The 18519-nt window shown below is 41.2% G+C and overlaps 1 protein-coding gene across 1 annotated transcript in view; it reads left to right on the top strand.

Moving 5' to 3' along the window:
* Window positions 1–18519, top strand: part of CCDC175 (coiled-coil domain containing 175) — a 59219-nt gene that overhangs the window by 8092 nt on the left and 32608 nt on the right. The window contains exons 4-8 of the mRNA XM_036251072.1: window positions 3693–3828; window positions 6880–7108; window positions 11193–11315; window positions 14191–14300; window positions 18364–18445. Of these exons, the coding sequence (XP_036106965.1) occupies window positions 3693–3828; window positions 6880–7108; window positions 11193–11315; window positions 14191–14300; window positions 18364–18445 (680 nt within the window). The remainder of the gene's footprint in view (window positions 1–3692; window positions 3829–6879; window positions 7109–11192; window positions 11316–14190; window positions 14301–18363; window positions 18446–18519) is intronic.

Genomic DNA, 18519 nt, shown 5'->3' with positions numbered 1-18519 from the left:
GTAGTGGCCTTCTTTGTCTCTAGTTATGGCCTTCAATTTGAAGTCTGTTTCATCAGATATGACTATCACTACTCCATCTTTTTTTCCCATTTCCATTTGCTTGAAAAACTTTTTTCCATACCTTCACTTTCAACTTCTGTGAGTCGTTTTTTCTATGGTGGGTCTCTTGTGGACAACACATATATGGGCCATGATTTCTTATTCATTCAGCTACTTTGTGTCTTTTTATGGAACATTTAATCCATTTACATTTAAAGTTATTGATATGTACTTATTGCCATTTTTTTTTATTAAGCCTATATTTCTCTCTCTGTTTCTTCTCCTTATTACAACATTCCCTTTAATATTTCTTGCAATGCTGGTTTGTTGGTCATATATTCCCTCAACCTTTTTTTGTCTGGGAAGCTCTTTATTTCACCTTCTATTTTGAATGATACACTTGCTGAATAGAGTAGTCTTGGATTCAGATCCTTGTTTTTCATTACCTTGACTACTTAATGCCATTCCCTTCTGGCCTATAGTGTTTCTGTTGAAAAATCAGCTGACAGCCTTATGGGAGCTCCTTTGTAGGTAACCTGTTGCTTTTCTCTTGCTGCCTTTAAGATTCTCTTTTGTCTTTAATTTTTGGCATTTTAATTATGATATGATATGGGCCTATTTGTGTTCTTTTTGCTTGGAACTCTGTGCTTCCTGAACTTCTTGTATGCCTTTTTCCTTCACTGAGTTAGGAAATTTTTCTGCCACTGTTTCTTCAAACAGATTATCTAACCCTTGCTCACTTCTTCTTCTGGTATGATGCAGATGTTGTTACATTTAATGTTGTCCCATAGCTCTCTTAAACTGTCCTCTTGTTTTTTAATTTTGTCTTTCTTTTTTTTGGGGGGGGGATGTCTCTGATTGAGTAATTTTTTTTTCCTACCCTATCTTCTAATTTGCTGATCTGATCTTCAGCTTCCTCTAATCTGCTGGTTATTTCCTCCAGTGTATCTTTATTTCTGGTATGTCATTTTCATTTCCAATGGATTGTTTTTTATTGTGTTTATATTTTTTCTGATGCTGTTGAGCATCCTTATAATCATAACTCTGAACTCTGTATCTGATAACTTGCTTATCTGTGTCTCATTTAGTCCTTCTTCTGGAGAATTCTCTTGTACTTTCATTTGGGATTTGTTTCTTTGTTTCACCATTTTGGCTGTCTCAGCAGGGTTTGGAGCCTGCCAAATTCTCCCTGTGGGTATCCATGTTCTGCAGATTGTGGCTCCCTCTGCTGGGTTTGGATGTGTATAGATGGGACCAAGCTGAAGATCAATGTCTGGTCTTACTCTCCAGGGTAGAGTTTCAGACCAGGCAAAAACTCGAGTATACCAGAGATCTGCCTCTGCCTGCATGCTGACTGTTAGTCTCAGTCACTTAATGAGCCTCAGGTTATAGATCTCAGCTGTATGAAAACTCCCCCACTTGGGTAGTATAAGAGGATTTCCAGGGGGTGAGGCAATTGCTCCCTCCCTTCCCCCACCCCCGGCTAAAGCTACTTTGAGAGGAAAACTCAGCCTGAAGAAAATGGTTTCTGCAGTGTGGGTTAATGACTCAGCACAAGGGCTCTGGCAGCCTCCTTCACAACTCAGACCGCAGAGCCTCAAAACCCAATGAATGTGAGCCAGGCCCAAGGCTCAAAGCACCCAGAGACCTGAAGGCCAGATGGTAGTGTCTGACAGTTAATGTTCCTCAGGTTGCAATTCTGTGCTAGGTGCTAACTCCTCCCAGCCAGGCAGGGAGGAGTTAAATTCCAATGGGTGGGGCAGTTACTCACTTACCTCCCTATCCCCCGGGTTATAAATGCGTTGAAAGGGAAACTCTGCCTGAGAAAAATGGTTTCTGTATCAGAGTTTAATGGCTCAGCCCAGGGGCCCAGGCAGCCACCTTCACACCTAGGTCCCCAGAGTCACAAAACCCAACAACTGAGAGCCAGGCCCAAGGCTCAAAGCATTCAGAGACTCATCTCTGCCTACTGGCTGGCTGGTAGTCTCTAGCCAATAATTCTTTATATTAAAATTTCCTTATTAATTTACCATAAGATTTCTATGACCTAATTAGACCCCAAGTAATAAGGTCCGCTTTAAAACAACATGCATGGTGTTGGTCCAGCTTGGCAGGGAAAATACAACAAATTATACATGCAGAGGAAAATAACAAGAAATCTGTGCCAAAGGCAGTATTAAGAGTGTTTTTGTTCTATTTTCTTTGGTTGCTTTTTATTGTCTAGGTTGGGTTACTTTTATAATCAGGAAAAATATATTTTAGAAGAAAAACATTACCATATGAGTTTATAGGATTCTTGATACATGCTGAATACTTAACCAAGTAAATTTAATTGGCCTTAGGAATAAAGTTTTGCTACTGAGAATATGGTTCTTGGATCAGTGGTGTCACCATCCCCTTAGAGCTTGTTATAAAATGCAGACTCTCTGGGCACATCCCAAACCTGCTATATTACAATCTATTTCAACAAGATCCCCAGGTGTTGCACATGCATATTTGAGACACATAGTTTGAGAAGCCCTGCTTCAATGAACAATTGAACTAGTAGCCTAGAAAAAATAACCCAGCTCTCTCAGGGAAGTTTCATTTCTAGGAAATTTGACATGTAGAAATGGGTCATCCAGGACTTTTCTCAACGGCAGTGTTCAGAAATTCATGCATTGTTACCATCTATCTATCATGCACTGAGGTCATCTGTTGAAGTCTCATGTGATTATAGGGATTTGTTATTTATTGATGAATAATTAGTTTTTTGTTTTTTAACACAATGGTTTCCCTAGAGGGAATGGAGGGAGGGAATGGCTTTTGTACTGTTATTTTATTAGGGAGTACAATTCAAGTAGGAGGAGTGTGGGATAAGGAGAGCAAAGTGGGGAGAAGGGAGAGCTAACGTGGGGTGCAATATGATGTTGACTGCTGTCAAATGCAACTAATGAAATATGAGAACACACCCCTAAGACACAGTTACCTCTTCTCAGGACCATACAGGTACTGGCTCCTGATGATCACTGGTTCAATGTTTGCCCCACTTCCTGTACTTTGGGTTCAACGTGCATGGGTGTGGGTGTCTAAAGAAGTCACATGATAGAGGCAACAGGGAAGTCCTGGGCAGAAGGTGAGAAATGGATAGAAAAAGCAGGAATCAGGTGCTATCAGACTGCACCAATTTGAAATTGCTTAGGGTCCATGAAAGCTGGTCACCATAGCAGCAGCTGAAATAAGGGAAATAATTGATAGTTAAGATTGAGAGGGTCCAGAGGGGTGAGGAAGAGGTATCTGATACAAGAACATAATTAAAAGAATATTTCACACCCTGGCCAGTTTGGCTCAGCAGTTAGAGTGTTGGCCTGTGGACTGAAGGGCCACAGGTTCCATTCCCGGTCAAGGGCATGTACCTGGGTTGCAGGTTCAGTCCCCAGCCCCAGTCAGGGTTGTGTGGGAGGCAACCAATCAATGTGTCTCTCTCACATCAATGTTTCTCTCTCTGTCTCTCCCTCCCTCCCTTACACTCTATCAGTGGAAAAATATCCTCGGGTGAGGATTAACAACAACAACAAAAATATTGAAAGACAGTTTGTTCCTGATTTGAAACTACATGTATCTACAACTGTGCTGTTTCTCAAATAACAGTAATGTTTCCACTTTCTTTTAAGAATGTGTCAGAGATGCTCGCAGATTAAACCTTTATGAGGTAAATCAATTACAAATGAAAAATAAAAGGATAACAAATGAAATAGAGTTTCTGCAGAAGACAATACTTGATATGAAAGAAATTAATAACACTCTGGGGTAGGTACTTTTTCATTCAGTACCTGAGGTAGTTGGGTCTGGGGCTAGAGTGGGGAGATTGTCCAAGGGCTTTGTCCTCTAACCTGAACGGAGCAGGGAAAGATAAGTGGTAGAAATCACTTGTAGAAAATGACTGAGCTCTAGGGGCGTGTGATGGCTTCAGAGATCTGGGAAAAAGAGCAGAAAATCTTCAGCCACTGCAGCCAGGAGACCTGTAAAATCTCAGAGGCAATCCAGCTCCCCAGCAGCAGCGCTGGATGGAAACCCCAGCTGCCTTGTGCACTACCTCCACAGGGAGAGCACACAGTGGTGTTAGCGTCCATTCTAGCAAAACTACGTTTACAAACCTCACCCACCAAAGGAAGAAATCATGTGTGTAAATACAGTATCAAACCAGATATATTATAACCAGTGTAGTTCTTTAAAGAAGTTCAGGCATGGAGGGCCGATGATAGATTTGTTCCCAAGAGAGGATGTGACACCTGTTAGTTTCTTTCCTTTATTCCTAGATGTGTTGCCAGCACTTCAACCCTAGGGGCCTCACTTTCTCCATCTGTTAAATGGGGATTACAAGTCTTAATTTACCTATCTCCTGGAGGAAGAGATATATTCTGAAAGAAAAAGAAAAAAAAACACAAAACTCTGAAGAACAGTTTAGTTATGAGCAAATTTCTAAGGCTAATGTGTAAATATCCAAATGTCAGTTTGTCAAAGTGAGAAATGTTCAAAGAGCCCTCATCACAGGGAAAGAACTCTTCTTGGGGAGCTAAAACAATCAGAGGCTTGCTTGGTGCACAAGATTTCAAAGCATGAGGAATAAGGTGGAGACCTCAAGACCCAGGGATGCCTTTCCTGGAGCAGGCTCTCAGAACACCTGTTCCGGGAGCTGCTCCGTGAAACAATTCACCATCACATAAGTTTGGTGAAGCTGTTGAGGATTCACAGTGCAGGTTTGTACCTCACGTGCTGGCCACAATGGCTGGAGACTGCTACGTAGACTAGGCTGTCCAAGCTGGAATGCTCATGGCAGCTGGCCAGCACCATCACATCCCTGCGAACCAGTGATTCTCAAACTTCACTGTGCATCAGAATCGCCTGGAGTGCTTGTGAAACACAGATTACTGGGGACACCCACCCCCGAATTTCTGATTTGGTCAGCCTTGGAGGTAAGGGGAAGAACTTGAATTTCTAACAAGTTTTCCCAGGTGCTACTGCTGCTGCTGCTGCTGCTGCTTGTAGGCCCTGACTACATTTTGAGAATCACTGCTCTAGAGAAATCTTTATGGAAAGGAAAATTATAGACATAAGGTGGGTTGCTTGATGAGCTAGCATCATCAAATTACACCCATTGTTTGTTGCACCCATTTTTCAAAGAAAGGTACGTGTCAGGGTACCCGCACGCTCTGACAGGTGGTCTTTTCCTGGACAGTCCCCACAAACTGAACACCTGCAAGCTGTTTGGTGTATTTTCTTTAGGCTCCACGTCACGTTTCCGAGTGTCTCAGCCCATCCCGATGCGCATAGTTGGGGTTTTTTTGTTTGACTTGCTTTGCTTCACTTTGCCTCCCTGAAGCTACTGGATCCTCAGGTCGATTCATTCTTAGAAGGCTTCCTCTGCTAGACCACAAAGCACCCACGATCTGACTCCCTCTTGCCTCTGCTTCTGTTTCTTGCATTTCTGTGGTAGAGCTGACCTCTGGAAATTGAACTTACCAACAACCTGTTTTCATTTTCCTGAACCTTTGCATATAACCACCTGAACTAAAGTCTTAAGCCCTGGGAACTGGAAAAAGGTTTTCACATTGCAGGAGTTTTTTAAAAAGGAAAATATAGAAACGTTACCAGAGAGGGGACCTGGCCCTGAGTAGGTCTGCTTAGGGCTGTCCAGTAGTGTGTGGATTCTTGACTTTGTGTAGGAAAGATTTCACAATATGAGTCCATGAGAATGAGGGTATGTTTATTAAAGCTGGGGACAGTGAGACAAAGCAGGGCTTACATAGAAGCAGCAGCAGGAGAGCCCAGACTGGGCTCTTTGTCTCACTGGGAAGTCAGAGAAAAGGGGGCCTTGGAGACAGGTAGGGGTGAGCCCAGGAGCAAGCTGCCGCTGCCCAGTGCTCCCTTGATTGCAAGTCTCATGGGGGCCCGTAGAGTTTAGGAGATGTGTGCCTGTGAGGGAAGAAGAGGGGGGAGGGGAAGGTGATGGTGTGCTCCCCAGAGGGAGAGGCACATGTGCTGGGTCCTCATCTTGAAGGTATTATCTGTCTCTTGCAGGCAGGAATCTTAATGGAGGCCTCAGGGGAGGGTTTTAGCAGAATATTCATCAGTTTTCTAGGTGTGGTCTTTCAGGATCAGGGCAGGGTCCTTAGTCACTACAGCTGGTCACCTACCTGGTTTTGCTGCTTTTTGGGGGGGGGGGGGGGCTGAAATACATCCGAGTCCTAGATGTTATCCTTAGGGAGGTGACCTTCTGTATCTGCCTGTAAATTCCTTGGCCAGTTTGTTCAGCTATCTGTCCCAGTTTCCCTACTCCACTTGTCCTGAATTACTGGCCTAACTCCTGTCCATCAGAGGAAGGCTAGCTTTCTCCTGGGCTCTCCCTGCAGGGCCATGCAGCAGAAGGTGGGGGTGGGGTAGGGATGTCTAGCTTTCTTTGACTTAACCACATAGCTCAGAATGATAAGACAGATATGGAAATGCTGTATAGCAAACCATTTGTCTGGCCAGATTTCATTGACCTGTCTCAGCTGTTTTTGAATCATTGCATGTACTTTAAACCATAATATCCCATAGCTACTACCTGCTCTGTGGGGATGAGTGAGGTGAGGCTGGGCCACTGACACTTTTGCTGTGGTAAACAGTTACAAGGTGACACTTGTCTTGTGTTTCCATCTGTCCTCATCTCAGCCAAGTTTAGGCAATCACAACTACAATTCTAAAATCAGTATCCCTTATAATTTCCCTCTTGATGGCGGTTGATCTCACCAAATAGACTTTAAGTTCCTTTCCTAAAAGCCAAATTTTTCATGCCGTGAGTAATTTTTTTTCTCCTAGTAAAAAGCAAGAGGAACTGTCGAAGCAGTATGAAAAGATAGTCCTGTCACTCAACCAAATGATGGAAAAAAAAGCCACTACCACTATCGACATCAATGAGATTTATACCAAAGTAAACTCAGAGAGAGAGGAAATAAAACTGCAAAAAAAATGCGTTCAAGATATAGAGAGGCAAATAGAAAAGGAAAGATCAGAATATTTAAAAAAAAAAACAGAGTTGCATGAAAAGGTAAGTGGCATCATTTTTATTTTTTTGGTACAGAATTATACAGAATCTCAAGCATGAAATGGGAAATAATGTATTTGTCCTCAAGGCTAGTCCGTGTTCCTGTGGTACCTTCTGTGGACATTGGGGTGGAAACAGACTAGAGACTCGAGGACACTGTAGCCCCTCGGAGAAGACATTTAAATGTATAACATCATCTCAGTTCATGAGAATGAATATGAGGGTTTGTATCACTGGGGTGGCCCCTGGCTCATAAGCAGCCCCATGGCGACAAGTATTTTGCCTCCATGCCATCTGGTCGCCTTTGGCAGTTCTGAGGCTGTGTCTCTGGCAGGACCAGGGCGGTCGGCCCAGCCTGCTCCCCCTGAATGCAGCTGAGAGGAGCAGCCTGCACAGGGGCTGAGCAGAGCCAGAGGCCCTGAGAGAAAAGAGTGTTTTGAAACCAGAGTTCTGTGAGGGGGCCGGAGGCATAAGGAAGCTTCTTGCTGTCTGCTAGGCCATGTTAATTAACATTCACCGTTAGAATGGCTTGCTGCTGGGGGTTCTTTGTTCTGCTCTGGATTGCCCCAGGAGAGGCAGGACCGTTTCCATATTAGGGGGTCCCAGCCTCAGTCTTCTTTCTCCCCCTGTAGAGGGGGCCTTGCTCGTGATGAGAATTCCGGGTGAACTCCTGCTGCTGCTCTCTCCGTGACTGGAGTCGCCACAACCTCAGGTCATAGATGCAGGAAGCTATCTCAAGCTCACAACACTTAATTTTAAAAAATAGAAAGAATATGTTGTTTATTAAATTGCTTTTCTTGAGTCTTCATTAAAAGTCTAGAGGAATATAATCTGGCATTGACAAGCACTTGGTTCTTAATGGTGATTGATTTCACGATAAGACTTGAGAGTTTCAAGAAGTCCAACCAGGTCTAAGCTTCTTTATCCTTCAAAGCACCTACTTCTTCTGAAATAGTTTTACACTAAAACCATGGATTATTCTTCTTGAATATTGATAGATCAGCCTACGTCATCCTTGGATCAGGCTCTTTGTGAAGGAGCTGGCAAGGGGTCCCTTGGGCCATCTGCAGCCACTAAACCAGATTTGTAAAAGCCCAGCTCCCAGGACCTTATGGGGCTGAAGCTGGCTGTTAGCCTGGACTGCAGAGCTGGAATCAGCTGAAATCTATGCTTCAGAAATAGTGAGGGGCTCCCGTCACTGGGCAAGACCTTACTTGGATTTATTGTTATCACAAGAAAATGGAAATTTCAGGACAACAAAGACCAAAAGGCATTTTACTGTTTTCATATCGACAACGATGCTGAGCAGCACTTGGATCGCCCCGCTGCTCCCATCCCTCTTCTGAAAGCACTATTCCATTCTCTGGGAGCAATCCAGAGCCCCCAAGCTGGAGCAGCTCACTTAAGTGACCAGCCAAAAGTGGGGTGTCTCAGGGTGGTCACAGCTGAGTGGGGAGTCCCCTGAGACTTAAACGGCCCAGCCACGATGGCTTCGGCCGTGCAGATGCACAGGTCCACGTGGAAGGGCAGGCGTTCTGCGCTGCCGAATCGCAGCCCTGCCAACAGAGCCTGCCGTGCCTCGCACACGGTAGGCACTTTACAGTATTACTTCATTGAATGAACAAGATTCTAACTTAATTTTAAGCCCTACGGGGAAGTCCCCCTCCTCCTTATTCTTGAATGTAAATGTTGAAATGTAAGAAAGGAAGCTCAGAGGAGCTTAAAACAGGAAATTTGCCAACATGACAGATTCTTCCTTATGTGAATGGTCTGTCTCAGGGACTACAAACATTTTCTGTGTGGGGTCAGATAATAAATATTTAGGGCTTTGTGTGCCATATAGTTTCTGTCACATCTACTGAACACTGCGACTTTACCACAAAAGTAGCCATAAACAATACCTAAATGAATGACAGCAGCTTCACGAATGCAGGTGGCTGAATGTGGCCCAGGGGCAGCAGTGTGTCTGCCCAAGGGGATCTCCCTGGGAAACGCACCAGTTAGGGTGCCTGCAGGTGCGAATGGCAGAAGCCCTGGCTCAGACTGGCATTGTCAGTAAGGGCGTTCATTATCTCACACAGTAGGAATTCCCAGCGCAGAGCAGTGTCCGGGACTAGTTAATTCAGTGGCTCTTCTGACGTATCCTCCATCCTTCATCTTTTTCATCCTCACCGGAGGACATTTTTCCATTCTTTGTTCACATAGAGCGGGAGGGAGAGAGAGGAAGAAAGAGAGAAACATTGACATGACACATCAAGTGGTCACCACCCGCATGACCCAACCAGGGCCAGGGACAAACTGCAACCGAGGTACATGCCCTTAGTGGGAACTGAACCCGGGTCTCTCTGGACCTCAGGCCGACGCTCTAACCGCTGAGCCAAACTGGCCAGGGTTCATCCTTCATCTTATGGCTGGTTTTCCTCATAGTCACAAGACGACTGCCACTGAGGACTGGACTCTATGCTTCCTCATTCAAGTAGGAGTAGGAAAACTTTTCCTAACCGAGGACCATTAAGTCTTCTTGCAGTATCTGATTTAGCCAAGTTAAGATACCACCTACCCCTGGCAAAGTAATGGCTCCTAAAGGAATGCTATGTGCCAGTGGGTTAGGCCAACTGAAGTGGACATGAAGGAGCTAACCACTCCTGTTCACTAATAGGCTGTGGTAGCTGCCTGTTAATTCCCTTTACTTCCTATGAAAAAGAAGGAAAAACCATTATAGATATCAGAGAGTCTTCAAACCCGTAAGATCTCCTTTAACGAAAAACAAAATGCTCTTTGCTAATATTATGTCTGTAGTTGCAAAACCATAGGAGAAGTCTTAGACCAAAGCATAAACACAGAATTCCAATTTTCAGCAAAATTTATTAATCACAAAATTTCCTTCAACTGTGCCCTGGTGTAGAGATAATTGATAATGAACACATTCATTCAGAGCAGCCACTTTGGGTGAGTGGGCTGGTGGCTTTGATGGACAGCTACCCACACATGTTTTTATAACTATTTTTTTTTTATTTAAATTTTTTTTTCTTCATTGATTTTTTAGAGAGAGGAAGGGACAGGGAGAGAGCGATAGAAACATCGATGAGAGAGGACATCGATTGGTCGCCTCCTGTGTGCCCCCTGGGGATTTGGCCCACAACCTGGGCATGTGCCCTGACCAGGAATTGAACCGGCGACCTCTTGGTGCATGGGTCATGTTTTCATAACTCTTTAATACAGAGCTGCCTATGTTTTCTCAGGCCTACTACTCTGTCAGTGGCCTTTTCTTGATCATTCATTTTGCCAGACAAATCCATTGATGTGTTTGCTTTTAATAAGAGGGTGACTTACTTCATATTCTGACAAGTGATCAGAATATGTTTGTAAAGTAGTAATAAGTTGTCCAGGATTGTAAGCTGCCCTATCTTTAATGATTTTGTTTAATCTCTTTAGTTTATTTTGTTTCCTATTAAACAATACAAAATGAGATTTCCTTCCTTCCTTCCTTCGACTCTCTTGATCTACACAGCACGCTGTAAATCTGGTAACTATTCTATGGTGTTTTACTAATAAATTGCTACCATGACTATTGCTTTTATAATTTGCTATTAGTGATCATTGTTTTATTGCTCTGATAAATTTACTGTTTCAACATTTTATAATTACACTTTGGTCCTTGTGGTTCATTATTTTTTCTATGATGCTATAAAACAGGCAAACCCTGGTTTGGCTATTTATTTTTCATTGATCTTAGAGGAAGGGGGGGGGGTGGAGAGAGAGAGAGAGAGAGAGAGAGAGAGAAAGAAACATTGTTGCGAGAGAGAAATATTGATCATTTGCCTCCGGCATGTGCCCAAACCGGGGATAGAACCGGCAGCCTAATATGTGCCGACCTGGAATCGAACCCATCACTTTTTGGTGTACAGGACAACACTCCAGCCACTGAGCCACACATGCCAACGCTGGTTATTTTTTATTGTTGATATACTTAGATTGAATATGGTATACTTAGATGAAATATGAATTAGATTGACAAAATAAAAAAAGGTTTTTCTTAACTTTGTTGTCCTCAAATTTTTTCACTGGTTTATGTTTATCACTACAGATTCATGAATATGAAAAACTCTGTGAATCTAAGAAACAGCATGCTTATCACAAGAAGAAAGAATTGGATAAATTAAGGATCGCCGACACAAAACTGAAAGAAAGAGTCACCACCACCACAGTGGTAAGAAAGAAGAAACGTTTCCAAGCCTGAGCCAGGCACCTCAATATACACTACCTTGATATAACCAGTAACAGGTGGTTTGTTTGTTTGTTTGTTTGTTTGTTTGTTTTTTAAAAAAAGGAATTGATTTTAACTTATGTTCATGTCATTCTGGGACAATATTTTTGTCATGTTAACATTTTCTGATACTTGGAAGTGTTACAGTGCAGTTGTGTTTTCTGCAGGGATATGGTGGGAAGAAGGAAGTCTGGCATGACTTAGGTATCAATTGCATTTGAGGGGCCAAAATACTATAAAACTGATTTTTAAAAAATGTGTACATACATTTAAAAAATGTGTATCATAACATTTTTATGATATTGGTTTATTTTACTTACCAAAATAAATAACCATAGGCAGATTCTTAATTCTGAATGTGTTGTGATAAGACAGAATTTAGGCTCTCCACTTACATTGGGTACAGGAACATTAATATGGAAAGGGGACTATTTGTTTATTTTAATTAGGAAATACTTCAGAACTCTGCAGTTCTATTTTTTAAAGTAATAACATTGAGTGAAAGCCAGTACTATGTTAAATATTTTGTGAGGATCATTCTTATTTTATTAATTTTATTTATTTTAAATTCTCACTTGAGGATATTTTTTCATTGATTTTTTTTTTTTTTTTTAGATAGAGTGAAAGGGAGGGAAGGAGAGGGAGAGGAACGGGAAGACAGAGATGTGAGAGAGACACATCGATTGGTTGCCTCCCACACAACCCTGAGTGGGGCCAGGGATTGAACTTGCAATCAAGGTACGTACCCTTGACCAGGAATCAAACCCTCAACTCTTTGGTCTACAGGCCAATGCTCTAATAACAGCAACACCGGCCAGGGCTATTCTTATTTTAAAGATTAATAAACTGAAGCTTATGGAGGTGAGTATAATTAGAAAGGTTAATGTTGATATACCACGTCTATGTGAATTAAAACAGAAATGCCTGTTAATCTCTCATCACAGTTAGTTGAATGGAGTCTTCATTTCTTCTAACTGTATTGAGAATACATCTAAAACTGTATATGGGACAACAGTAATACTGAACTATCACAGTATATCACTTCTTGTCAATGCTCAGTTAATTCCATTACAATTCTTATAGGGTGGGTCTGATCATTTTAGTTATAATATATTGGTTGTAATAAATTATAAAACATTAGTAGAATAAAAAATTTCCCCCAAATATATGCATTTAAAAATAGCATTATCTGTTTTTTATATGTCAACATAGCAAGGAAGTGTGAGTCAGGCTAGACTCAAAGGAGAACACAGGAGTTGTATAAAACAGATTTGATCAGCATGCCCAAGTACATATCTCTCGTTTTGGGCCTCACAAATCATAAGCCAAGTGCCCTCCCAATTCTGGCTTGGGAAAATGAAGCACATGTTCCTTAACCGGTCCTCCAAAGATCTCTCAGGCTAGTTAGGAAAGGCTTGAAGGTGTCACTTTTTTCCCTCCAATGTAGCCAGCCCACCCTCACCCTACCTTACCAGCCGAGAATAGTGTTTAAAGCACAGACTTGAGTGTCACAGAGACCTGGGTTCAAATCTTGGCTGTACCAGCCCAAAGTGTTCTCCTCTATAACATGAGGTAACATTACTGCCTACTTCAAAGGGCTTTTGTGGAGATCAGATGAAGCCATGCCTGTGTGGCTTTCAGCTGAGTACTTTGTGTTTGGTAGTTTGTTGTTGTTACTGCTAGAGGTTAGAAAACAACATTTGGCTGTGGACCGAGACACTAGGGAATATTAGATTAATCTTCAGGTGGTACTTTTAGTTTAGAAAACTCTGCCGTCAGGTCAAGCACTTGTCATATTGGCAGAAAATAATAATGGTGTGTGATTTTCAGGGTGACCTACATATCCAGGGCGGGGAGAACTGAGAGCTAGAGGTAACTGATGTCAGGGCTGATGGCCTTCAGCACGTAGTCACTAATACTGATGATAGGTCAGAGTCCTTTAGACATTCTGCTGATTTTTGGTGGCAGATCTTGTTACTCTGGAACTAGTTATGGCCCAGAAGTTCAGTCACATGGAGCTTTAGAGAAAAAGAGTTTGGGGAAGCTGTCACTCACAGTGCTGGCCTGGCGTGATGGGAGCACCTTCCTGCTGCTCGCCGGTGTCTGTGACCACACTGCTGTGCGGGGTTGGATGGCACGAAGGAATCTGCGGTAGCTCTGCGGCCGCGCAGAGGAACTGATCGGCTCCCTTCTCCCTCACAAGCCGAAATGCAGACCCAAGGCTCTGATAAGTTTGCCTTCCCTTTTTTCATTCAAAACCGCATTGCAGAAATATCTGTTTCACTACGAGTTTTCTTCATCCATGTTTCCCTTTTCAAATTATGCTAACATTTTTTCACAGTGTCCAACTGTTTCGTTTTCAAATTTCTGATTAAATATTAAGAAAGAAAAACTTTTTCAGCATGAACATAGCTATCAATTAAGGTAAAAGACCCAATTTGTTTTGACTTGTTTCTAATACTTATTCTACTCTCCTGGAATAACATTTTGAAGATGATTATGGAAATATAGATTTGTTCCTTTTTAAAAAAAAATAGTAGTCAAAATTCATGTCTTGAAAGTTGTTTTTGTAGTTCTCAAATCCTCACTGCTTTATTTAGTTGCCCTCCCTCCCAAACATTTTTTCTAATGATTTCAGAATTATTTCTGTCCAACTTTGTATTTAAAGAAATAATTATAATGATTGCTTTTATTTTAATTAAAGAACACCGCAGTGCAGAAACTGAGTGTGTGATACATGAATACTTAGTGATTTGCATCACTGTTGTGAATCGTTTGACAATTATTTAATGCCCTGATTTTTAAAAATTTTCAATAGATTCTTAGTGATCACAATTTGGAGGTAGCAAAACTACAAGAATCAGTAAGACATTGGGAACAACAGGTCGAAGAAGTAAAGAAAGCCTGTGGACTTCTGGACAATAAAATGTAAATATGACACTTCATTTTTATTGAAGCATTTCTAGATATTATGTTTCTTTCATTAAAAAATTTAATAAGTGAAAATTATAATCTTTTAGTTTACTAAAATTTGTGTGACTGTCAGCTTTTTAGAAGCACCTCTTCATTTTAAAAGTACCCAGTCTTCCGTGTGATCAAGATGAGGCAGTCCTGTGGGGACGAGGCAGTCAGCTTAGGAAAGGAAGGGACTCTGGGAAATGTATTATTCCCACTTCAGCTCCTGACTCCTGCGAACAAATATGCCCCCAGGAAGGCATTTGTGAGGCCTGCTGCAAGGCCACAAGCTCACCTACCCATTGCCATTCTTAGTCAAGGGGGACTTGCAGAACTTATTGAGAAAATACGAGAAAGCCTTGGGGCAAAAACTTTTATCCATGGGACTGGAACCAGAAACTTAAGGGGATCTTCCAGTCCACCCCAGGGCCCACAGTCTCTCTTCCTTTTGCAAAAGTATTTTGTTCTTCTCTCTTTATCTACATGCTGTGGGTTCTCTTCCTGGTCAGCTCATGGGTAAGCAGGACCATTCCAGATCCTCTGAGTTCACCTGTCACAGGCCCATCTGTCTATAGAGATTGGCCAACAGACTCTCTCCCAGGAGAATTCCCAGATTTCCCATCAAAAGCTGCTTGGCCCAGCTTTGGACCAGAAGGTGGGGTCTTGTAATATAAATATGGCTTCTGTGCCTACTTCCAGGGTTCAGTTTAAAAGACAAACTGTGAACTGAGCAGATTCCACAGAACACAAGTAACTTCACATGTGGAATCCTGTGAAATGGCACATTTCTACATTCACAGATTTGAATGTATTGTGATTAAAATTATGTCTTTTAAAAGAGCGGTTGCCCAGTATAGCAGTCATCATCATTGATCCATAAAATAGGCAATAAAACTCAGTACCAGTTTTAAAATAGAAAACTCAAGCGTTACTACAGTTCAAACTCAGAATAAAAAGTCTTTTTCTTTCAAAGTGATTCAGTAGTTTTACTTCATATGTGTTTTAAAGAAAAACTAGGCAAAGAATCATACTGGAAGATTAGCTCTTAAATTATTTCTAGGAGTTATGATTAAAAATCTTGCTACAGCCCAGCCGGTGTGGTTCAGTGGTTAAGCATCAACCCATGCACCAAGAGGTCGCCAGTGCAATTCCCAGTCAGGGCACATGCCCAGGTTGTGGGCCCGATCCCCAGTGGGGGGCATGCAGGAGGCGGCCAGTTGATGTTCTCTCTCATCAATGTTTCTCTCTCTTTCTCCCTCTCCCTTCCTTTCTCTGTAAAATGAATAAAGGGAAATTTTTTTTTTTAAATCTTGCTACACTGATGAAGTTGTATTTATAAGCATTCTTCATGTTAGCTAACTTATTTCAAATATATGTTCAAAAAGAAAAATGAGGATTCATAGATCTTCCATTTATAAAAGATTCTCATCTTTTTTTTTTCTTCATCTTAGTTTTTTAAAGAGTTTTCATTCACTTGGAATTTCACTAAGGAAAAGTGCTTTTGATTAATTTGATGATAGAGGATATCGGTTACTCCCTGCTATTAAGAAAACTTTACTTTTTTTACTTGACAGATTAAAAAAAGTATCTACATGCTTTTTATTTTCTCACTTAGCTCATTTTCTCTATTTATAGAGGTGGGGAGAGGTAGCCTCGTTCTTGCTTTGTGGATTTGAAGAATCAAACAATGTTGTTTTATAAGATTCTTTGAGAATAAATTATACAAGAAACTAAAATAATTTGCACAACTTTGCTTTCTATTAATCTAGAAGCCTACTTTTCACCCCATGAAATCTTTAAACTGCAAGCTTGTTACCTATTTTGAGAGCAAAATATTGAGGAAAAACAAATATCATATAGCCCTGCATTTAAATTCTACATGTAGACAGTTAAGAGTACCTCAGATGTTCCACAAGTCCACAGGAGGCATTGATAGGTTAATCCTTGTTTTTTATTATTATTGACATCCAGCATGATGTGTTTGCAGAATAAAGGCGAATCACTGCCTACCTTTCTAAATTGCTATTTAGCTGGTTTTTAACACACAGGAAGTGGGGGATTGGTAGGTAAGTGTATATAAATGACATCCAATTTGTGACCCAGAGTATATAAAACCATTACAGTGTGGGAGACTACGAAAATTATAGATGTTTTTTAAAGGGGTTGAAATGGTTTCAAAATTTTCAAGGTTACTAATGATTTCCAATCTGCCAAACATTAGTGACCTAGTCTATTTCTTAAAGTTCTTGAATTCATAACAGAATTTGACATAATCACTTCCACCTTCTGGAAATACTTTCTTCACATGGTTTGCCAAACATCACATTCTCTTATTTCACTCACTACACTGCTCTTTCTCAGGGCTCTTTCCTTGTTCCAGTTCTTTCAGACTCGAAAATTTTATAGTTCCCACTCACACTCGCTAAACATGATTTCATCCAGTCTCATGCCTTAAATTCCTTCTGTATCCTATTGACTCCCAGATTTATATATCCAGCCCTGACCTCTAAATGCATAGACTCTACATCTTATTTTACCTCTCCATTTGGAGGATATCTGTGAGATATCTGAAATGTAACATATCCTAAACAGAATTCTTTTTTTTCTTTATTGATTTTTTTTTTTTTTTAAGAGAGAGGAAGGGAGAGGGAGAGACAGACAGAAACATCGATGAGAGAGAACATCGACCAGCTGCCTCCTGCATGCTCCCGACTGGGGATCGGGCCCACAACCTGGGCATATGCCCTGACCAGATATCGAACCGGTGACCTCCTGGTGCATGGGTCAATGCTCAACCACTGAGCCACACTGGCTGGGTACTAAACAGAATTTTTAATCCCCACCTCCTTGAAGCAGCTCTTCCTTTAGTCTTTCATATCACCCTTTACCTAGTTAATACAACCGACAACCATTCCTGTTTTTATCACTACCTAACCCTAACCCAACTCTAACTCTAGTCAAATCCAAAGGCATATCCTGTTGCCTTCATCTTAAAAATATATCTGAATCTAACTATTTATTTTTTTAAATATTTTTTCTTTATTGATTTTAGAGAGAGGAAAGGAGAGAGAGAAACATCGATGAGAGAGAACATAGATAGGCCGCCTCTCGCATGCCCCCCTCTGGGGATCAGGCCCACAACCTGTGCCCTGACTGGGAATTGCACTGGCGACCTCTTAGTGCATGGGTCGACATTCAACCACTGAGTTATACTGGCTGGGCTGAATCCAACTTTTTCTTACTACCTCCACCATTATCTCTTCTGGATCACAGCCATAACCTTTACATGGTTTGTCTTCCTGTACTGTTGTCTTTCTCCACTAAATAGCCAGAGTCGTCTTTACAAGATGTAAATCAGTTCATGTCACTCCTCTGCTTTAAAAGTCCTTCCCTGGTTTTCTTCAGAATAAAATCTGAACTTCTACCTTGTCCCCAGGACCTTATGCAATCTAGTCTCTGTCTACCTTTCTAGCTTTCTCATATCCATCTCTTTATGAAGTACACCAAGCTTGTTCCTGCCTCAGGATATTACTACCTGCTGTTTCTGCTACATGGAAAGCTCTTCCTTCAGATCTTCACATATCTGGCTCCTTCTCATTGTTTGGGTTTTTCACAAATCATTCCAAGAGGGTTTTTTTTTTTTATCTAAAGCAGTATCCTTGGTCTCAGAATTTCTCTGTCTTTTACCCTGCTTTGTGTTCTTTGGAGCACTTAACACTATCTGAAATATATTATTTATTTACTTTTCGGTAACTTGCTTATGTTCTGACTACTCCACTAGGGTGCAGTTTTTATGAGAGTAGGTACTTTGCCTGTGCTGTACCTCTAGTACCTGTAACACCTGCAAAATGCAGGCATTCAGTAATTGCTTCTTAAATGATTGGATAAGATAATAAAGCATTAATTCATCAATTCAAAAAAGTGAAATCTTTTGTCTATTATAACGAATATATAAATAAATATGTTACATAGGGCAATTTGGCTTTGCTGAGGAACATGTCTTAATATGAGTTTCTTTGGCTTCCTTTGTTCATAGAAAATTTTTTAAGATGAGCAAGGACAGAATGGTAAATGTAACTGATACTGAAAAAAGAGCATTATTGCAGAAGATAACTGAGGTAGGAAGACAGAAATGATTATTATTAGATTTTATTCTTAGTTAATATTTTAAATAAATGTGAGAAATGTGAAA

This window comes from Molossus molossus, unplaced genomic scaffold (assembly GCF_014108415.1).
Source record: "Molossus molossus isolate mMolMol1 unplaced genomic scaffold, mMolMol1.p scaffold_m16_p_1, whole genome shotgun sequence".
NCBI classification, from domain to species: domain Eukaryota; kingdom Metazoa; phylum Chordata; class Mammalia; order Chiroptera; family Molossidae; genus Molossus; species Molossus molossus.
This window is presented reverse-complemented; position numbering and strand designations above follow the sequence as displayed.